Source organism: Triturus cristatus, chromosome 4_1 (assembly GCF_964204655.1).
Source record: "Triturus cristatus chromosome 4_1, aTriCri1.1, whole genome shotgun sequence".
NCBI classification, from domain to species: domain Eukaryota; kingdom Metazoa; phylum Chordata; class Amphibia; order Caudata; family Salamandridae; genus Triturus; species Triturus cristatus.
In genome coordinates, this window is record NC_140585.1 from 941,697,277 (window position 1) to 941,713,684 (window position 16,408).

The 16,408-nt window shown below is 46.0% G+C and overlaps 1 protein-coding gene across 4 annotated transcripts in view; it reads right to left on the reverse strand.

The window, feature by feature from the left end:
• TMPO (thymopoietin) overlaps window positions 1-16,408 on the reverse strand; it is an 82,419-nt gene that overhangs the window by 39,089 nt on the left and 26,922 nt on the right. For 3 of the 4 annotated variants that reach the window (XM_085653828.1, XM_085653827.1, XM_085653825.1), the window contains exons 2-3: window positions 14,680-14,806; window positions 8,336-8,482 (exon numbers count right to left, since the gene is read on the reverse strand). In XM_085653828.1, the coding sequence (XP_085509954.1) occupies window positions 8,336-8,482; window positions 14,680-14,806 (274 nt within the window). The remainder of the gene's footprint in view (window positions 1-8,335; window positions 8,483-14,679; window positions 14,807-16,408) is intronic. The other variant, XM_085653826.1, reaches the window with a different exon arrangement.

Below are 16,408 nucleotides of genomic sequence, written 5' to 3' on the forward strand. Positions count from 1 at the left end.
GGCACTCTGAATAGAGAGAGGTGCTGCCTGGTTTGCAGATAGGCTGATATTGCGGTCAAATGGACACGTATAGAGGTGTACGCCAGATTGCATCGGTATAGGTGTAAGAGGTAACAGATGATGTTGTGGATGGATGCGTCCAGCGGGTTGATGTCATTATTACCGCAATAAATGACGAACCTTTTCCATTTGGCTGCATAGCAAGCCCTGGTAGTGGGTCTCCTGGCCTCCTTGATGATGTCCATACAGTCAGGTGGCAGGTTGAGATAGCCAAACTCTAGGACTTCAGGAGCCAGATCGCCAGGTTCAGCTGTTGCGGATCTGGGTGCTGAACCTCTCCATGGTTCTGCGTCAAATGCGCGGGTTTGATCCGCAGCCTTTGATGCGGCACCACGGAAAGTTCGAGGAAGGTGGTGTACCACGGCTGGCGTGCCCACGTGGGAGCAACTAGGACGAGTGTCAGGGAGTGTTGTCGTAGTTTGCGAGGTATCAACGGCGCTGGGGGAAAAGCGTACGCAAATCTGCCGGACCAGTTCATCCATATCGCATTGCCCTGCGACTGCGGATGTGGGAATCTGGCGGCGAAGCTTTGGCATTTTGCGTTTTCGCTTGTCGCAAATAGGTCTATCTCTGGATGACCCCACTGCTGGAAGTACGGTTGGAGTACTGATGGGTGTAACTCCCACTCGTGCATCTGGTGGCTGTGTGTGCTGAGCAGATCCACCATCTGGTTGTCCTTGCCGGGGAGGTGTTCCGCCATGAGGAACATGTTCCTCTGAATGGCCCACTTCCACATGCTCTGAGCCAGATGAGACAACTGTGGAGAGTGTGTTCCTCCCTGCTTCTGTATGTAGTACATGGCGGTCATGTTGTCCGTCCGGATCAACACGACTTTGTTGCACAAGTGTACTTTGAATGCTTTCATAGCCAGGAAGATTGCCATCAGTTCCAGAAGGTTGATGTGCATCTTCTTTTGTTGTGTAGTCCATAGTCCCTGCACTGTGTAGTGGAGTACATGAGCTCCCCATCCCTGGAGAGACGCGTCCGCTGTCAGTACTATTTGTGGAACAGGCTCTTGGAACGGTCGGCCCTTGCAAAGGTTTTGTGGATTCCACCAATGCAGAGAGTTGTATGCCCGACCGCTCACCAACACTAGGTCTTTCAACTGTCCTTGAGCCTGATTCCACTGACGTGCTAGGCACTCCTGAAGTGGGCGCATATGTAACCTCGCGTGCGGGACTATGAAGATGCAGGAGGCCATCATGCCTATCAACTGCATAAACACTCGCGCTGGAAGCGAGTGATTGGGTTTGAACTTGGAAATCAGCAGTTGTATGCTGTTGATCCTCACTAAATTTGGCTGAGCTGTGGCCGCCAGAGTGTCTATAGTCGCACCTAGGTACTGTTGTACGTGTGCGGGCTGGAGATGGGACTTTGGGTAATTTAGTGAGAATCCCAGACTGTGAAGAAGGTGAATGGTGCGGGACATGTGGCTTGCACATTGCTGGGCTGACTTCGCTTGAACGAGCCAGTCGTCTAGGTAGGGGTAGACGTGTATATGCTGCCTCCGTAAGTGCGCTGCCACCGTAGCTAGGCACTTCGTGAAAACCCTGGGCGCTGTTGTCACGCCGAAGGGAAGGACTTTGAACTGATAGTGCTGCCCCTGAACAGTGAACCTGAGGTATTTTTTGTGTGAGGGGTGGATGGGTATGTGAAAGTACGCATCCTTGAGGTCCAGTGAGGCTAGGAAGTCTCCCTGCTTGAGAAGCGGAAGGACTTGCTGTAGGGTGAGCATGTGAAAGTGCTCTGAAAGAATGTACTGGTTCAGGGGTCTCAGGTCTAATATAGGCCTGAGCGACCAGTCCTTCTTTGGAATTAAAAAGTAGAGGGAGTAAACCCCCGTACCCTGCTCGTGGATGGGTACGACCTCTATGGCGCCTTTTAGAAGCATACTTTGCACCTCTTGCTGTAAGAGCGTTAAGTGCTCTGAGGACATAGGACGGTTTCTTGGTGGTATTGTGGGTGGAGTGGAGGTTAACTCCAGACAGTAACCGTATTTTACAATATCTTTGACCCACCTGTCCGTGGTGATGGAGTTCCACGTGGACAGGAACCTTTGTAGTCTTCCCCCGACAGGTGTTGTGTGGTCGGGAGGAAGGGAGAGGACGTCACTGCTTGTTCTTGGGGGAGGACCTGGTGTTGCCGTAGCCACGTCCTCTGCCCTTTGTACTGGAGCCACGATATCCACCTCGGGTGTTTTTATCGTAGGTGGTCTGTGTATTGCCTTTGTTATACGTTTGTTGTGACCCCTGTCCTCTACCTGCCCCCTTGTTTCCGGGGCGACGAAAGGAGCCGCTCCGAAAGGACTGAGTTTGGAGGGCGCCCATGGACTTTGCAGTGTCCGTGTCCTTTTTTATCTTTGAGGGTGGTGTCAACCTCTGGGCCGAATAAATAGTCGGGGTTGACGGGCTGGTTCAGTATGTTGTTTTGTACCTCAGGCTTGAATCCTGAGATTCGTAGCCAGGCATGTCGTCGCAGCATGACGCTTGTGTTTATGGCCCTGGCAGCCGTGTCTGCAGCATCTAGTGCACATTTGATGGAAGCATTTGTGAGTAGCTGTCCCTCTCTGATAAGAATTTCTGCACCTTCTTTGAACTGGTCAGGGAGATGTTGGAGTAGTTGCTCCAAGGTGTCATAGTGCGCTCTATCGTAGCGAGCGAGGAGCGCTTGAGTGTTGGCTATGCGCCATATGTTGGCAGCCTGGGCGGCAACCCGCTTGCCGGAGGTCTCTAGCACCTTGGACTCTTTGTCCGGGGGAGGAGCGTCACCTGTCGTTTGCGAGTGTGCCCTCTTGCGAGCATTCGCTACGACGATGGAGTCGAGTGGTAATTGTCCTTTGATGTAAGTAGGATCCCCAGGTGCTGATCTGTATTTTTTATCAATCCTGGGGTTTATCACTCGTGCCCTGGTGGGTTCCTTGAAAATGTCCTTAGCTGGCTTGAGGACCCCCTTCAGCATTGGCAGAGTTTTTACATGTCTTTCTGAGGATGCAAAAGTGTCCATTAGAAAGTCATCCTCGATGGTATCTGAGTGAAGCTGTACCCCATGGTTATTTGCAGCACGTTCAATAAGAGCGTTGAACGCCACAGTATCCTCCGTGGGAGATGTTTTTGCCCCATAGAGTTGTGGGTCCTGTGTATCGAGAGGTGCACTGGGGTCTGCAGGGTCGCCCCAAGTTTGATCAGGGTCCTGCTGGTCATCAGGGTCTGTGTCTACATGGTAGGGTGCTTGGTCATCCATGTAGTCCTCCAATGCATCCGTGTCGGAGCGTGTGGGGGAGAACCGGTGTGGATCCTGGTAGGAGGAATGGAACGGTTCATAAAGGAGAGGTTCTGATTCCACAGGCAGCTTCCTTTTTAGTGGGATCCTGAAAGGGTCCAATGGCGGTTCCGAAGTTATTCTTCGGTCGTGGAGAATCATCCTGCCAGTGTCGGCGTCGATGACACGTGACGGAGACGTCTCGTCCGGTGGAACCGGAGTCTGGGTAACCCGTGTCCTGAGTTGGAACATCTTCGGGATTGTTGACGGAGGCAAGCCAAAGGTAATGTTGGCTGGCCCCGTAGAGGTTGCTGGAGCTCCGATCGGGCCGGAACCCGGCGGGTCTTTGAGGGCCGCCGTGGTTTTGTTGCTTTGCGTCGCAGCAGGCCGCACTTGGGGCGTCTTTGAGGCTTTGGCACCGGGCAGGTTCGTAGAGCCGGGCGTGGATTTTTTCGGTGCCGGCGGGTCCTCGAGTCGAGGTGTGGAGATCACCGTCGACGTCCTCGATACGTGAGGCTTCGGCGTCGTCGAGGGAGCGACGCGAGGCAAAGCAGGCGGTATTGCCCTCGGTGTAGTTGGCGTCGGTAGCAGAGTAGGTTTCTCGGTGCCGATGGCCTTTTTCCGGTTGTCGACTCCGATGTCGCCCGATTCCAGTTCGGCACCGAAGTCCCTCTTGGTGCCGACGCGTTGCGCTGGCGTCGAAGGCGTGGAAGGCCTCGATCCGACCAGCGCCACTTTCAGTTTCGGTTTCGTATGAACCGGAGCAGCTTTCGGTTTCGTGGTAGGGAAACCAGCTGGCTTATGCAGCAATGGCTGCCGCTGAACGTCCGAGGCCGGGCCCGAGGGCGGGGCCGAAGAACTACGGGATGGGTCTCGGGTAAGGCCCGAAGGCGATCCCTCGACCGGAGCCAAAAGGCTGTGGCGCTGGTGTTTCTTCGGTTTGAACAGGTAGGCCTTGTTCATCATTGGAGCTACTCTCTTCGGCCCCTAAGGCCTCCTCGTCGTCTCCTACCTCGGTGTCGTCTTCACCTCTGTGGAAGAGTGACTCGTCGCCCTCGTCCGATCCGGGGTCGTGTTCGGAAACGGGACTGGAGGGCATGACTTCTAATTCTTCGACGTCGGCCTCGTCGAAGATGTCTGTTGGGGCCGGTGCCGCGTGCCGCGCCTCGAGTCTCGCCGCTCTTCGGTTCCTTAGAGTCTTCTTGGAACGGAACCGGGCACAGGCCATGCATGTCGATTCGTCGTGGTCCGGCGAAAGGCATTTGTTGCACACCGGATGGACGTCGATGTGTGGGTACTTCGCATTGCATACCGGACACCTTTTGAATGGCGTCCTGGATTCCATCGTCGAAGTAGTCGATGGACCGGTAAATGCGAAAGAAGTCGGTGCTGAAAGTTAGTAAACTTAACAAAATTCTATCGAAACCCGATCGATAAACAGTACCGACGCGAACTAAAGGCCTTTTGGCCTCGACCAAATATTTTCCTAACTTGAGCTAAGATAGCACATCCGAACCCAATGGCGGAAAAAAACAATCTGAGGATGGAGAGGATGCCCATGCGCACTGTAGTCCAGGGGAGGAGTCACCTATCCAAGGATACTTCGAAGACTCTTCCAGGACAACAACGTGCAAACATCCGGACCCAACACTAGGCGGCGATCTATGCACAGATATGAATTCAGCAGCCCACATGCCTCGAACTGCAGCTCTGCCGGTGGAACTTTGGTCCTTGTCCCTCTACCACCCAAGGACTGAAAGGGGTCCCACTAAAAAGTATTCTAAGTATATGTATGCAGTGAGCGTTCCTTCTCCTATAGGAAAGCATGAAGCTTAAAAACGCACTGGTGGTTAACACTGCTAAAACTATAAAGTCTATTATGAAAAAGTACTTGCCTCTTTTCGAAGTTCTTGGTTTCAAAATATATATATATATATATATATATATATATATATATAAAATACCAGTTATATTTCTAAATTGGTGTGGATCTCCTATTTTGTGTGTGCGCATCATTTATTGACTAGGTGTGTGCAACCAATGTCTAACACTACTCTCGGATAAGCTTATGGCTGCTCGACCACACTAAACTACAAAGAGCACACCCTGGTCCACTCTTAAGTGATACCGGGACTCTTTATACGGCATACCTCTTTTTGGAGTACTATATAAAGAGCCAGCTTCCTACATGAACCAATTGAGTAATCAATTTATAGGAGATAAACTTAAGGACACTCACCTTTGGGACCAGCCATGCACTTGCATATAAAATGACATGAGCACTTGTTTATTTTTGTTTAGCAATCTGAGTTGGATCGGTAAAGAAAAAATAAACACCTCAGGATGGGTGGTGGTGTATGGGAGGGCATTTGTAATCTGTGTTGGCAAGCTACATGATTGCGAGTGCGGGAAGCTATATGGAATGGGGAAGGAAACAAAATGGCAGAGGAACATGGAGCAATGAAAAGCAAACAAATGGGGCCCAACCTGGAGCTGGGGTGGCAAAAACAGATGGGAGCGAACGAGCAACAAAAGTATTGAATATATTTGACACCAAATGGCACACTGGTGTCAATTCTTGATATCCCTAAATGTGTTTGCAATTGGGATCTTAAAATGGAAACCTATTTTGTCTATTCTGTATTAAAGCAGTCACGTCTGCTAAATGAAGCCCAATAGATGTATAAGGAAGGCCTGCTTTCTGCAAGTGTAACAAACAGCAAATAATGTCCTGAACTGAGGCAAGAAAAGGGTGTCTGTCTACTTCAAAAGTAATGCACAAATCTTTACACTTTGCCACGTAATAAGCTCATGTAGTAGGTCAACACGCCACTAGCAAAAGGGGCATATCTCAACGTACTTTGGAATTAATTTCCCACTCATATGTGGCTTGAAGCGTCCAGTTTAGTGAGTCTGCAAAGTGGCTGTCCAACCACTTCAGATTCGCATCTAGGAGCAAATCCTGGCGAAAGATGGCCAGATGCCATATCCTTTGTGCTAATGTCAAAAGTCATATTCTGTGCAATGTAATTCTTATTTAAGTGTTTAGATCAATACAAACAAATAGGTTCTCTTCACCAAAATCATATACCGGTGTCCAGTTCTAGAATCGAAAATAGCCAAGCATCGACAATATGTACAGTTTGCAAATCTCCTGATGCAAAAACACGGGATATGCATCTCCCATGCCTTTAGGTTGGTGTCCAGTTACTTTGCAAAAACAACAGTCGATGGACAGAATGCAGAATAAGGTCATACATTCACCCCAGTACAGAGATCTGGGCCTAAATCCATCGTGTTTTGCTCATCATGCCATTCCAGTTTGAACCCAGCCATATGCAAATCAGTCTTGACCCTGTGCAACAGTCCGGTCCAGGGAAGACATGGCTTCGCAGTTCGGGCTGGACTGTTCCCATGAGGCACAGGGTCAGACTGATTTGCATATGGCCATGTCTGAACTGGGCTGGCAGAGTGGGCTAAAGAACGGTGAGGGATTAAACCCAGATCAGTTGACTGGGGGTGAGTGCTTGCAATGTTCAACACTCCGTCCATCATTTCCTTTGGTTTTTGCTTTGTTCGCCATAAGTTGGCAGGGTATGCTCAGACGCGAGTCCCTTGCTCACTTTGCCACTGGATTCAAGCAAGCCTGGCTTAAGACTGCGGATTAGCCAGAAACCGGTCCCAGGATGCTCGTTTCCAGTCCAGGGAAGACATGGCTTGGAAGTTCGGGCTAGACTGTTCTCATGAGGCACAGGGTCAGACTGATTTGCATATGGCTATGGCTGAACTGGGGTGGCGGAGTGAGCTAAAGAATGATGGATTAAACCCAGATCAGTTGGTGTGAGTGCTTGCAATGTTAAACACTCCGTCCATCATCCCCTTTGGTTTTGCTTTGTCCAGTTACTTTGAATAGTCCGGATGTAGGTTTCACAGTGGTCCACTGGAGATCTCAGTTCCATTGCTTTACCTCCATAAGAATACGTTCCCTCGATATCCTCTGCAACAAGGGTTGTTGATGGCTCTGGAGGGCCTCTGAACCACTTCCTCTGCCCATCAACATTCCCTCCAATATTATAGTTTGAATTTTTAAAGGCCTGGCAAAAAGATCAGCCAATTTACTCGTGTTCTCTCGGTAAGCAAAGGTTACAGACCCTATGCTCGTCTTATGGTAACCTATTGTTGCACTTGGGGCAAATCTGAAAGGCCATAAACTCCCTCTCCCCACCACAAGTTATCCTCATATACCATAGTGGTAAAAAACACCTGGTCTAGGTTAATTTTATAACAGCCTCGTCTGCCAATGTGTTCTGCATTCATTGGCGAAGAAGCTAGCGTTTGGAGTCGGAATGATGTCCTTTCCTACCTAGTCTGTTTGGCAGCTGCAAAAGCTTGTCCAAACCAAATGGTGACAAAAAATATTCCTGATGTGGATACTTGCACTGGTGCAGTGTAGGCATCCGAGAAGGATCACAGGTCACCTTGAAACAAACTTGTTCTTCGAAGAAAAAAAAAAGACAGGAATTCAGAAAACGGTGACAAAGGGATAAAACTAGGTAACGATGTGTACTTTAGCAAGCATTTGGTCTCAAGTTTCTAATTTTACTTTGAAGGCGCCAAGTCACTTTAATATTCCATTGCGTGAAGTACAATTTGGACAGGTCCCTGGCTCCTCATTTCTTAGAACGTAGATACAGAAGCGAGCCCAATACTCATTCGCTAATACTGAGCCGCTGACTTAGTCCACCAGTACGATTAAAGCTAATGTGTGCCCATTTACAGTAGGGTGTGAGGGAAACTCACTGCCAGAGTCATACCAGGAACAGTCTGCTCCTAGTGCGCAACTGCCCAGATGAAGGCATATTCTCTTCACAGTTTTACTATTTACCTTATCTTGGTGGACTATCCCTGTGAACAGACCACAGTGCTCAATTTGATCTTGCAACATTCAGGCACTGCCCCCCATAATATGGCCCAGGGGAGGCTGAAAACAACAATCAGAAAAAGACACGCTGCTCACCGTCATCATCACTGTACTGATCAGAGTCCGTGTTGCCGTTCTGTTTGGATTCTTCAGCTGTTGAAGAAACTGCGTGTGAGGGTGGTGGTAAATCTGAATCCTCTTTCAATTTCAGCAGTTTTTTCTCATACACTTTTCTCGTCGATCCTTGGACAGGAAACAGTCAAAACTATATAATTTCTTATAGAAGCACACCAGAAAAAAAGTCTTTAAGTCATTGAAAAATCGACTGCAAGAAAGAATGCACTGAACACAAGATAGATATTTTTCTTAAGTATATTGTTTGCCCCAAATATCTTGTCAGTACACAGTATGAATCTTCTAATACGTATTAAGCAAGCAATGAAAGCTTTCAAAGAGATGTTCAAGAAAACCATTAAAGCAGAGGAAAAAAGAAAACACAATACTGAAAAAGAAAAACACCAATGAAATGTATAAAATACAGTAACTACAGGTTTCCACAACAACGATTTACATTTAAACAGAATTTAAGGATAATTCACTTCGTGGAAAATAACTACAACCAATGACTTGCAATTATTTGAAAGTAATGCACAGTGGATAAGGGTTTCTGGCATACGTCCAAAATGAAGTTTGTGGCTCAAAACTCCATGAATAAATAAGATTAACTCCATGCTCAAGATTTCTAAGACAATCGAAGGTCTTTATTGGAGTAAAGGGTTGGGCTAGCCAGGTCAAAGAAATAGGCGCAATCCATTCAGAGTTGCAGCTGGGGGTCCTATGATGTGGGGACAGTCTTTCCTGGCTCGGAAGGTCCAAAAAACAAACAAACAAAAAAAAAAAAAACACAAAAAAACAGAACTCAAAGTGTGAGAGGTCGAGCCACACACTTCAAATCAATCCACGTATTTGTGTATTGTATTACCAGCCACAGACTCCAGACTGGCCTTTAACCTTGCGTTTTGGTATGCCTACCTGGACATGCTAGAGTTTTAGACTGGGGTTGTAAAGTGATAGGTCCACATGTTAACTTGTTTCCATTCACAGTTCATAGCTTTTCAGGTCGGGATTTTTGCATAAGGAGAGATGCAAGACTTTAGTGTTTGATGGTACATGGATTTTCATTCTACCCGACAGCGTTGCACAGATTCGTTGGCATGCTAGTAGTGTGAAACAAATATGGAAAGGCTGGGAGCTAGATAAATGTTGATAGGGGGTAGAAAAATCAAAACAACATGAGTCTAAGTTGCTGCAAAGTGATGGAATTTTCAATTATCTCACAATCCGAGACTTGATTAACCACCTCTAAATGGTAGACCTTATTTTTGACCTACCCTGCCGAACCACAATAAAGTAGAAAATGTAATCTACTTTTTCTTTACCTGGCATTTGCAAGGAACCTTTTTTCCCCTGAGAAAAACCCATCAAAATACATCGGCAGCCCCAGGATATCCGCTTGCCACATGGCAACTCTTAACCGGGGCCAACAAGATGAACAGAGGGGATTTCAGTCTGCTCGCTTCACCCACAGCTCTGTTGTGAGGTCATTACCATTTGCTTCCATCCAACACACCATACAGCATGTAGCGAGCCCTCATTAGCCTTTCTGTACGAGTAACTACATTCTGACGAATCACAAAGTGGTCATCAATACAGGAAATATGCAGTTTTACTGCGGGCTTGAAGAATAATTTATGCTCTTTAAAACATATTTTTCCAAGTGTTTCTTTCCTGCACAGTGCTACCGGCCTGCTTGCTTTTCTGGATATGCCTGCATATTTCATTAATTAATGTTACCAAAACCATTCAATTGTGCCTGCCATGTATGCACAGAGGCACTCATCTTGGAATGTGTTTTCAAAAACTATCCAAAAAAAAACACCATTCCAAAATGGTCACCGTGCATCTACAATTAAGGGGGATCTTTAAAGATTTTAAGTATAACAAAAATTATTTATAAGACAGGCATTGGAAACGCGGAATGGTTGGCATCTAATGCTAGACGTGCTGGCTTTACAAATTCTCGTCGTGCTTTGGTAAGGTGTCTAATCTTCAAATCTGTATGGGTTTGGTTCCTGGGGAACCATGCTCGGGCCTTTTGTCACTGCACAATTATTAGTACTGGAACTTATAATAACGTTCACTAAGCTTTTTGTACACATTTAAAAGATCAACTAGATCTAAACAATTTTGCCAATTTCTAACTTATGCAGGACATTCTTTCCTAATACTACCCTAATCAAGGATTTATGAAGAAAAATCCAAGTACTAGGTTACTCCAGAGGTCTAATGAAGCCAGCGATTTAGGTACTGCAAACAGGGTTTCTTTGCTTCAGGCTAAGAAGCTCATTATTTAAGAAAGACCAGCGTTTAGCAAGCAACTACCTCAAAGCTTGAAGTGTTGGCTATCAACTACAAAAAATAAGGATAGAAAGGCAGCCGTCTTCCACAGTTGTTAAAAAGACCACATTGAAGAGGAGTTTGTTCAAACAGATGTGCTCTCTTCAGGCTAGCGATCGTATCAGTCAACATTTGATGGACTGCCTGTGAAAGTGGACAGAGGGGAAAAAAAACTTGTACCCATTACAAAGTTGGATCCCATCTCAATCCTGAGCACACACAACAGTGTCGGGGCCTTTAACAGAAAAGGGTGGGTTCTGAAAACACCCAAGTAGAAAGGAATCACTATGCTAAAACTACTACTGCAATGGTCTTTTCTGGAACAACTGCACCAACTGATCATCCATTCTAAGCCACTGAAAACCAAAACTCGGATGAGTGGTGCATGGCTCGTCATAGCAGCCAAAGTAAGGTCCTCCTAAACTGTGAATGGCAGAGAACAAGAATTCAGATCTCCATTTTACAAAGGAAATGTTATTCAAAACACTTCATTCAGTTAAGGAAGCAGGCTGTGCGGCAGAGAGGAATCCTAAAATCTGTATTCTTTCCCCCCTTTTAATTTCTTGAATTGGAAAAGGTGGGAGGCTTCAATTTCACTAGATTAAGTAAACAGAAAATTGAATTTGAAACTACTGCCCTGGCCTTTAGATTTTCCAGTTTGAGCCAACTCATGTGCAGGTTATCTTATTACAAGTATTACAGTATCCAATACATTAGTTGTGTCACGTAACAGTAACAAACAAAAAAAAATCTGATCAGAACATTGGTCACAAACAGGAAACTCTTGAGCTGCTAACTGACAAGTTTCGTCTATTGGTGCCTGCCACCAGAACACAACTGGAAGAGAGCACAAAACGTAAGTAGCAGGGAAATCTGTTTAGGTCTCGCCTGAGCCAGCGCATGCGCTCCACTCGCGAGACATTTAGTGTGTGGTCTTTAAAAAGCCGACCACAGCTTTTTGGCTGGCATAGAGGGTGCGGTTACGCGCACAATGACGAGCAGAGGCGCCATCTGGCTTACCTCTCTCGTCATGGTGCGCGCACATCGCACACCACCCGCGATACGCGCCTCTTTTTTTTTTTTTACTTTCAGCGTTAGGTGCGCGCGCTTTTCAACAATAGCAGCCTTCTCCATACCGCCTGGCCCGTCCTCCAAACCTTCCATGTTGCGTCCAGACTATAGCGTTAAATAAACAGTGCTTGTTTTTATTTGCAGAGCACTTTCACTTAACAAAAGCGGCCTTCTCCATACTGCCCAGTCCCGCCCTTCAAACCTTACATGTTGCTTCCAGACTACAGCTTATAAACTGCGCTTATTTTTATATGCAGCGCATTGTAGCACGCTTTCACTTTTAATAGCGGCCTTCCCCATACAGCCGGTCCCGCTCTCCAAACTTTTCGGCTCTGCTGCAGTGGCTGGGCCTGCAAAATTAGGACCCCCCCCAGTCAAGTGGTAGTGCTGCTTTATTCTCCATGGCCATGGGCCACACCCAGGTCCGCCGCATTGAAGGCCTTTCATGTTGCACTAGCTTCGGGAGACCACAGAGGCTTCCCCATCTTGACCATGAGTAGCACCACAGCGTCCCGCCAATGTGCTGACTGGGTGCTGCAGCCAGGCGTATGGATTCACAGCCGAGAAGGATGGATGCCACTGCATCTCCAACAGTGGTGTAGGTGCAGTGCCACTCCGATGTCGAGAAAGAGCCCAGGTTGGCAGAATAACTTTGGATTTTCCTGCCCGCCATCCGGGAGTTCGTTCGGAAGCTGTCCGCCATCTTTGGCAGCTAGGCCACACCCCCCAAAATAAGAGAATGTATATTGATTTTCATGTAAAGAAACCCCATTATTCTAGCTTAGGAAAACCATGATAGTAAAACCAGTAAGCGATTGTTATGCATGCAACTCTACTTTATCATTCCTGAGCAGCAGTGGAAGAATGAATAACATTGTAATGGAAGGTAAAATGCCCATGTATCAACGGTAATCTCCTCCTCTCCCCCCCCCCCCCACGTCTTTAGTTGCGGTTAGATCTGCTTCATTATGATCCCTTTTTTTTTTTGTAGAGTTGGCCATTTTACATCTAATGTGTCAGTCTGGAAGCAGTTAAATAGTTCATTTGGACTGCAGGTAATTTCTCCTTCGCACGGTATGGGTGCGGAGGTGTTGCAGTTTTGTTCACAGAGTAGATAGACATACATAAGGCAGTCTGTGTTTGATTTGTTCATCATGGACCTCCAGCCACGCTGTTACATGGCCTTGTGGACCGAGGACAATGCTCTGGCACACACATGCATGGAGTAGAAGCCAAACATGAGGCTAAAGATAAACGTAGGTATTAATGACAACTGAGTAACTAACACACAGTAATCAGCACTGGTGGTTGCAAGGCAGCAACACTGCGACTATTTCGGGTTTACCCCTGGTAAGAGATGATGCAAGGCTGCTAGACAGCCAGGATCCTAGATTTGTGAGGCACATGGAAGCGCCGGAGAATCATCTGGGTTGCCAGGCAATACCAGAATCATCTCTTCGAGCTTGTGGTCAGCAGCAAGCCCTCCTACTCATAAAACAAATATAGGATCTTAATTACGCAGTGTTATCCTTTGGAATTTTGTTTCATTAGTAAGGTTTCTGGAGTTTCACGTTTTGTCTTCTCATTCAGCAGAATCATGGAACATGAAGGGAAAACTTCCCAGACTCCAAGTTTAGGAGAAATGAAAGCTTCGGTGTGGAGAATTTGTGAGGCTGTCATCTGCAATGTCAATATTAATTTGAGAATTCCCTTAAGATTTTTAGTTTGTTTCCTTCCAAGTTTGGCTAGAAAGGCCATGTGGCTCTCGCCCCTCCCTTCCTGAGGAATAGGTTATGTGCACTGAGGAGTGAGACTTCATTGCGAGGCACCTAATGGCAAAGCGAGACAGGTGATTAAAAAGGCTTCTGCAATTAGGAAGTAAAGTGCTGGTGACATTCATCCCTTGTTAAAACAGAAGATTTGTCTCAGGGATATGACCCCACAGACAGGCTGGCAGGCCCAGTATATTGACACAGTAGAGACCTGGTTAAGAGGCAGTGGATTGCTAAACCTAATGTAGCTCTAAATTTGGACGAAGAGTCATTGGGTGGGGCATGGTTAAATTATGAATCAAGTTGCTCTGAATGTTTAGGCTTAAAAGAACAGATATTTCAGCTGCAAGATAAGGTTAGTGAGTACTGGATCCTGGATGAGTGCAACCACCAGTTTTCTTCATGATGTGGCTGCCAATCATTATGCCACTGCTATATACAAGTTATATTGCAAAAGCAGCGACTCAAAGAAGCCAGGTAAACAAGCATTGGCATAGCCAATAGGTCTAGCCTTTGGGACCTTTTAAGTGTTTAGCCATGCAATGGTTGATATTGTTGCACCAAAGATATTGTGCTGCATAACTAAATACTTATAAGGTCCCAAAAGCGAGACCTATTGGCTATGCCAATGGCGGTTTAAAATGGACTCAAAAGGCTACTTTTACCAGGACAAGATGACACCTGAGGTACTGTGTGAGCTCTTATTGCAGCCTGCCTTCTTTTGAAAGTTACTTAATTGCTAGGCTTTTAATGGTCCACAGGCACAAGCAAGCATGATAGGAAGTCTCACTTTACTTAGGAAAAAAAAAACTAAACAAGTCTTAGCACCTTCAAAAGTTACTTCCCGACACTCCAAAATTGCGTAATTTCAACTTTTCGGGAAAGACTGAAAACAAAACAGCACTTGGTTAATGAAGAAATGGGGACTACTTTGTCTAAGTTTGAGGAGACGTTTGCAAAGGAATCACTCCTAAAGATTTAGAACTGAATACTACTGTTTAAGTGCCAACCATGCGATTGGTCGAAGGCAAGAGTCAAATGTGCACTAAGAACAAAGTATGAAATAACTATAATAAAGTACTAGTTGCAAATATTTTTTTGCTCTTTTATCCGTGTAAAAAAAATTAGTTTAACACATACCCATTATAGGGCCAGGATTCAATCCGTATTTTAGGAGCTCTTCTTTTAGATCTTCATTACTCAGTCCAGTTACATCAAAGTCATCTTTTTCTTCTGGCCTCTGCTTGTCAGTTTTCTTTGTGGCCTTCTGGAACAAAGGCAAGATAACCCTGGTTAATAGCTGCATGTATTTGAACAGCGAAACCAGTAAGGCAGCTTAATGAAACGGTTTTAGGTTTGAGTGTGCCCAACAGACTATGGACGCTAAATGCTTTGTCAGGTCAAAGGCGGCAGGGCCCACTTCATGAATACTCATCATGCGCCAACTGCATGTACTAGGCTTTGGCTATGCTCACTGTCCCTGCTGGGTACAGCCAAAGACCCAACAGATCCTTGTACTTACCAACCCTAATTCCAGGGCCACCTGACCTTCAACCATGGCCCAAACAATGTGGGTTCAGAGCCTGACCAACTACCACTCCTATCGCATATGCCAACTGACAACTCTTTAGACTAAAGGCGCAGAGCGAAAACCCTAAATTCGGCACCCCTTGTTGTCAATATTCTGCAGGCATCTATCCTGGATTAATCACCCCCAGTCTGCATGCCAGCTTTAAAATGTTTAACAGTGATGCATCAAGGGAGGTCTTCACTGCAACAGTATGGTAATCTGTGATATGAGGCGATGCAAAGTGAGAAGTAAAGGCCACTCTGAGTAAGTGTCTCACAGAAACCACCGAGCGCACGGCTAGGACAGTGTGCAATGTCCTGCAATTACAAGATGGAGAATTTGGCCACACATTGGTCACACCACGATTCTAATATCCCATCACACAGCACTTGCCCAAAGCCCCCATATTTCATATCAATTTTGGCACAAGTTGAACTTTCATTTGAAACAACAATTTCAAGACCTCAACTGTGGGCAGTCAGATTAGAATGTTCTCAATCACTTCCCTACACAACATCGGCTAGTGGGTCAGTGTAACAAACATTTTACAGCAGACAGATGTCAAGTGCCCAAAATGCTTTGGAGTTGGCTAATTCCAAAATTTCAGACAAAAACCCTTGGCTAATCAGATTAGTTTTTCATTTTAATGCTGTACATGAACTGGACAGCAGTTGTACTGGACAAACTTTCCAAAAGAGTAGGTTTCCTATGTCCATCTGGAACCTTTTGTACAAAACTCAAACAAATACTGAATGAAGATTGGGCTAAACAAACTGTTGTGTTAGACTTTATGAAATAGCCTGTACCAGGACAGGGTCAGGAGAAGAGCCAAGTTGATGAAGTATCTGTAAATTAATATAAGCTGGGCCTTGAAGACCAAAGTACAGCATCTAAATATCTAAAACAAGCTCACTACTACATCAAGATCCCTTCTCTATTGTATACCCTTTAATACAGATATAGTAATTAAAGTGTGACCATACTATGTAACATTTCCTGGTTAAGTCATAGATAATCAAATGTAGACAAATTGTGGATGACCCAAAAATGTATTTTTTCAAAGAAAAACTTAATGTATAAAATATGAATTCGATATCTGGCAGCTACGGAACCCAGGACACAGGTAGGGCACCTGCCCCTCAGCTACGCATAACACGTTGTCCCCAATAGACTATTGGATAGCAACACTCGGGGCTAGTACTTGGACAAGCTCAATAGACCATATGCCCAAGACACTATCAGATCATGCAACTGTCTGACTGGTACTCCCTACACATCCCCCCTAAGCAATTTATATGG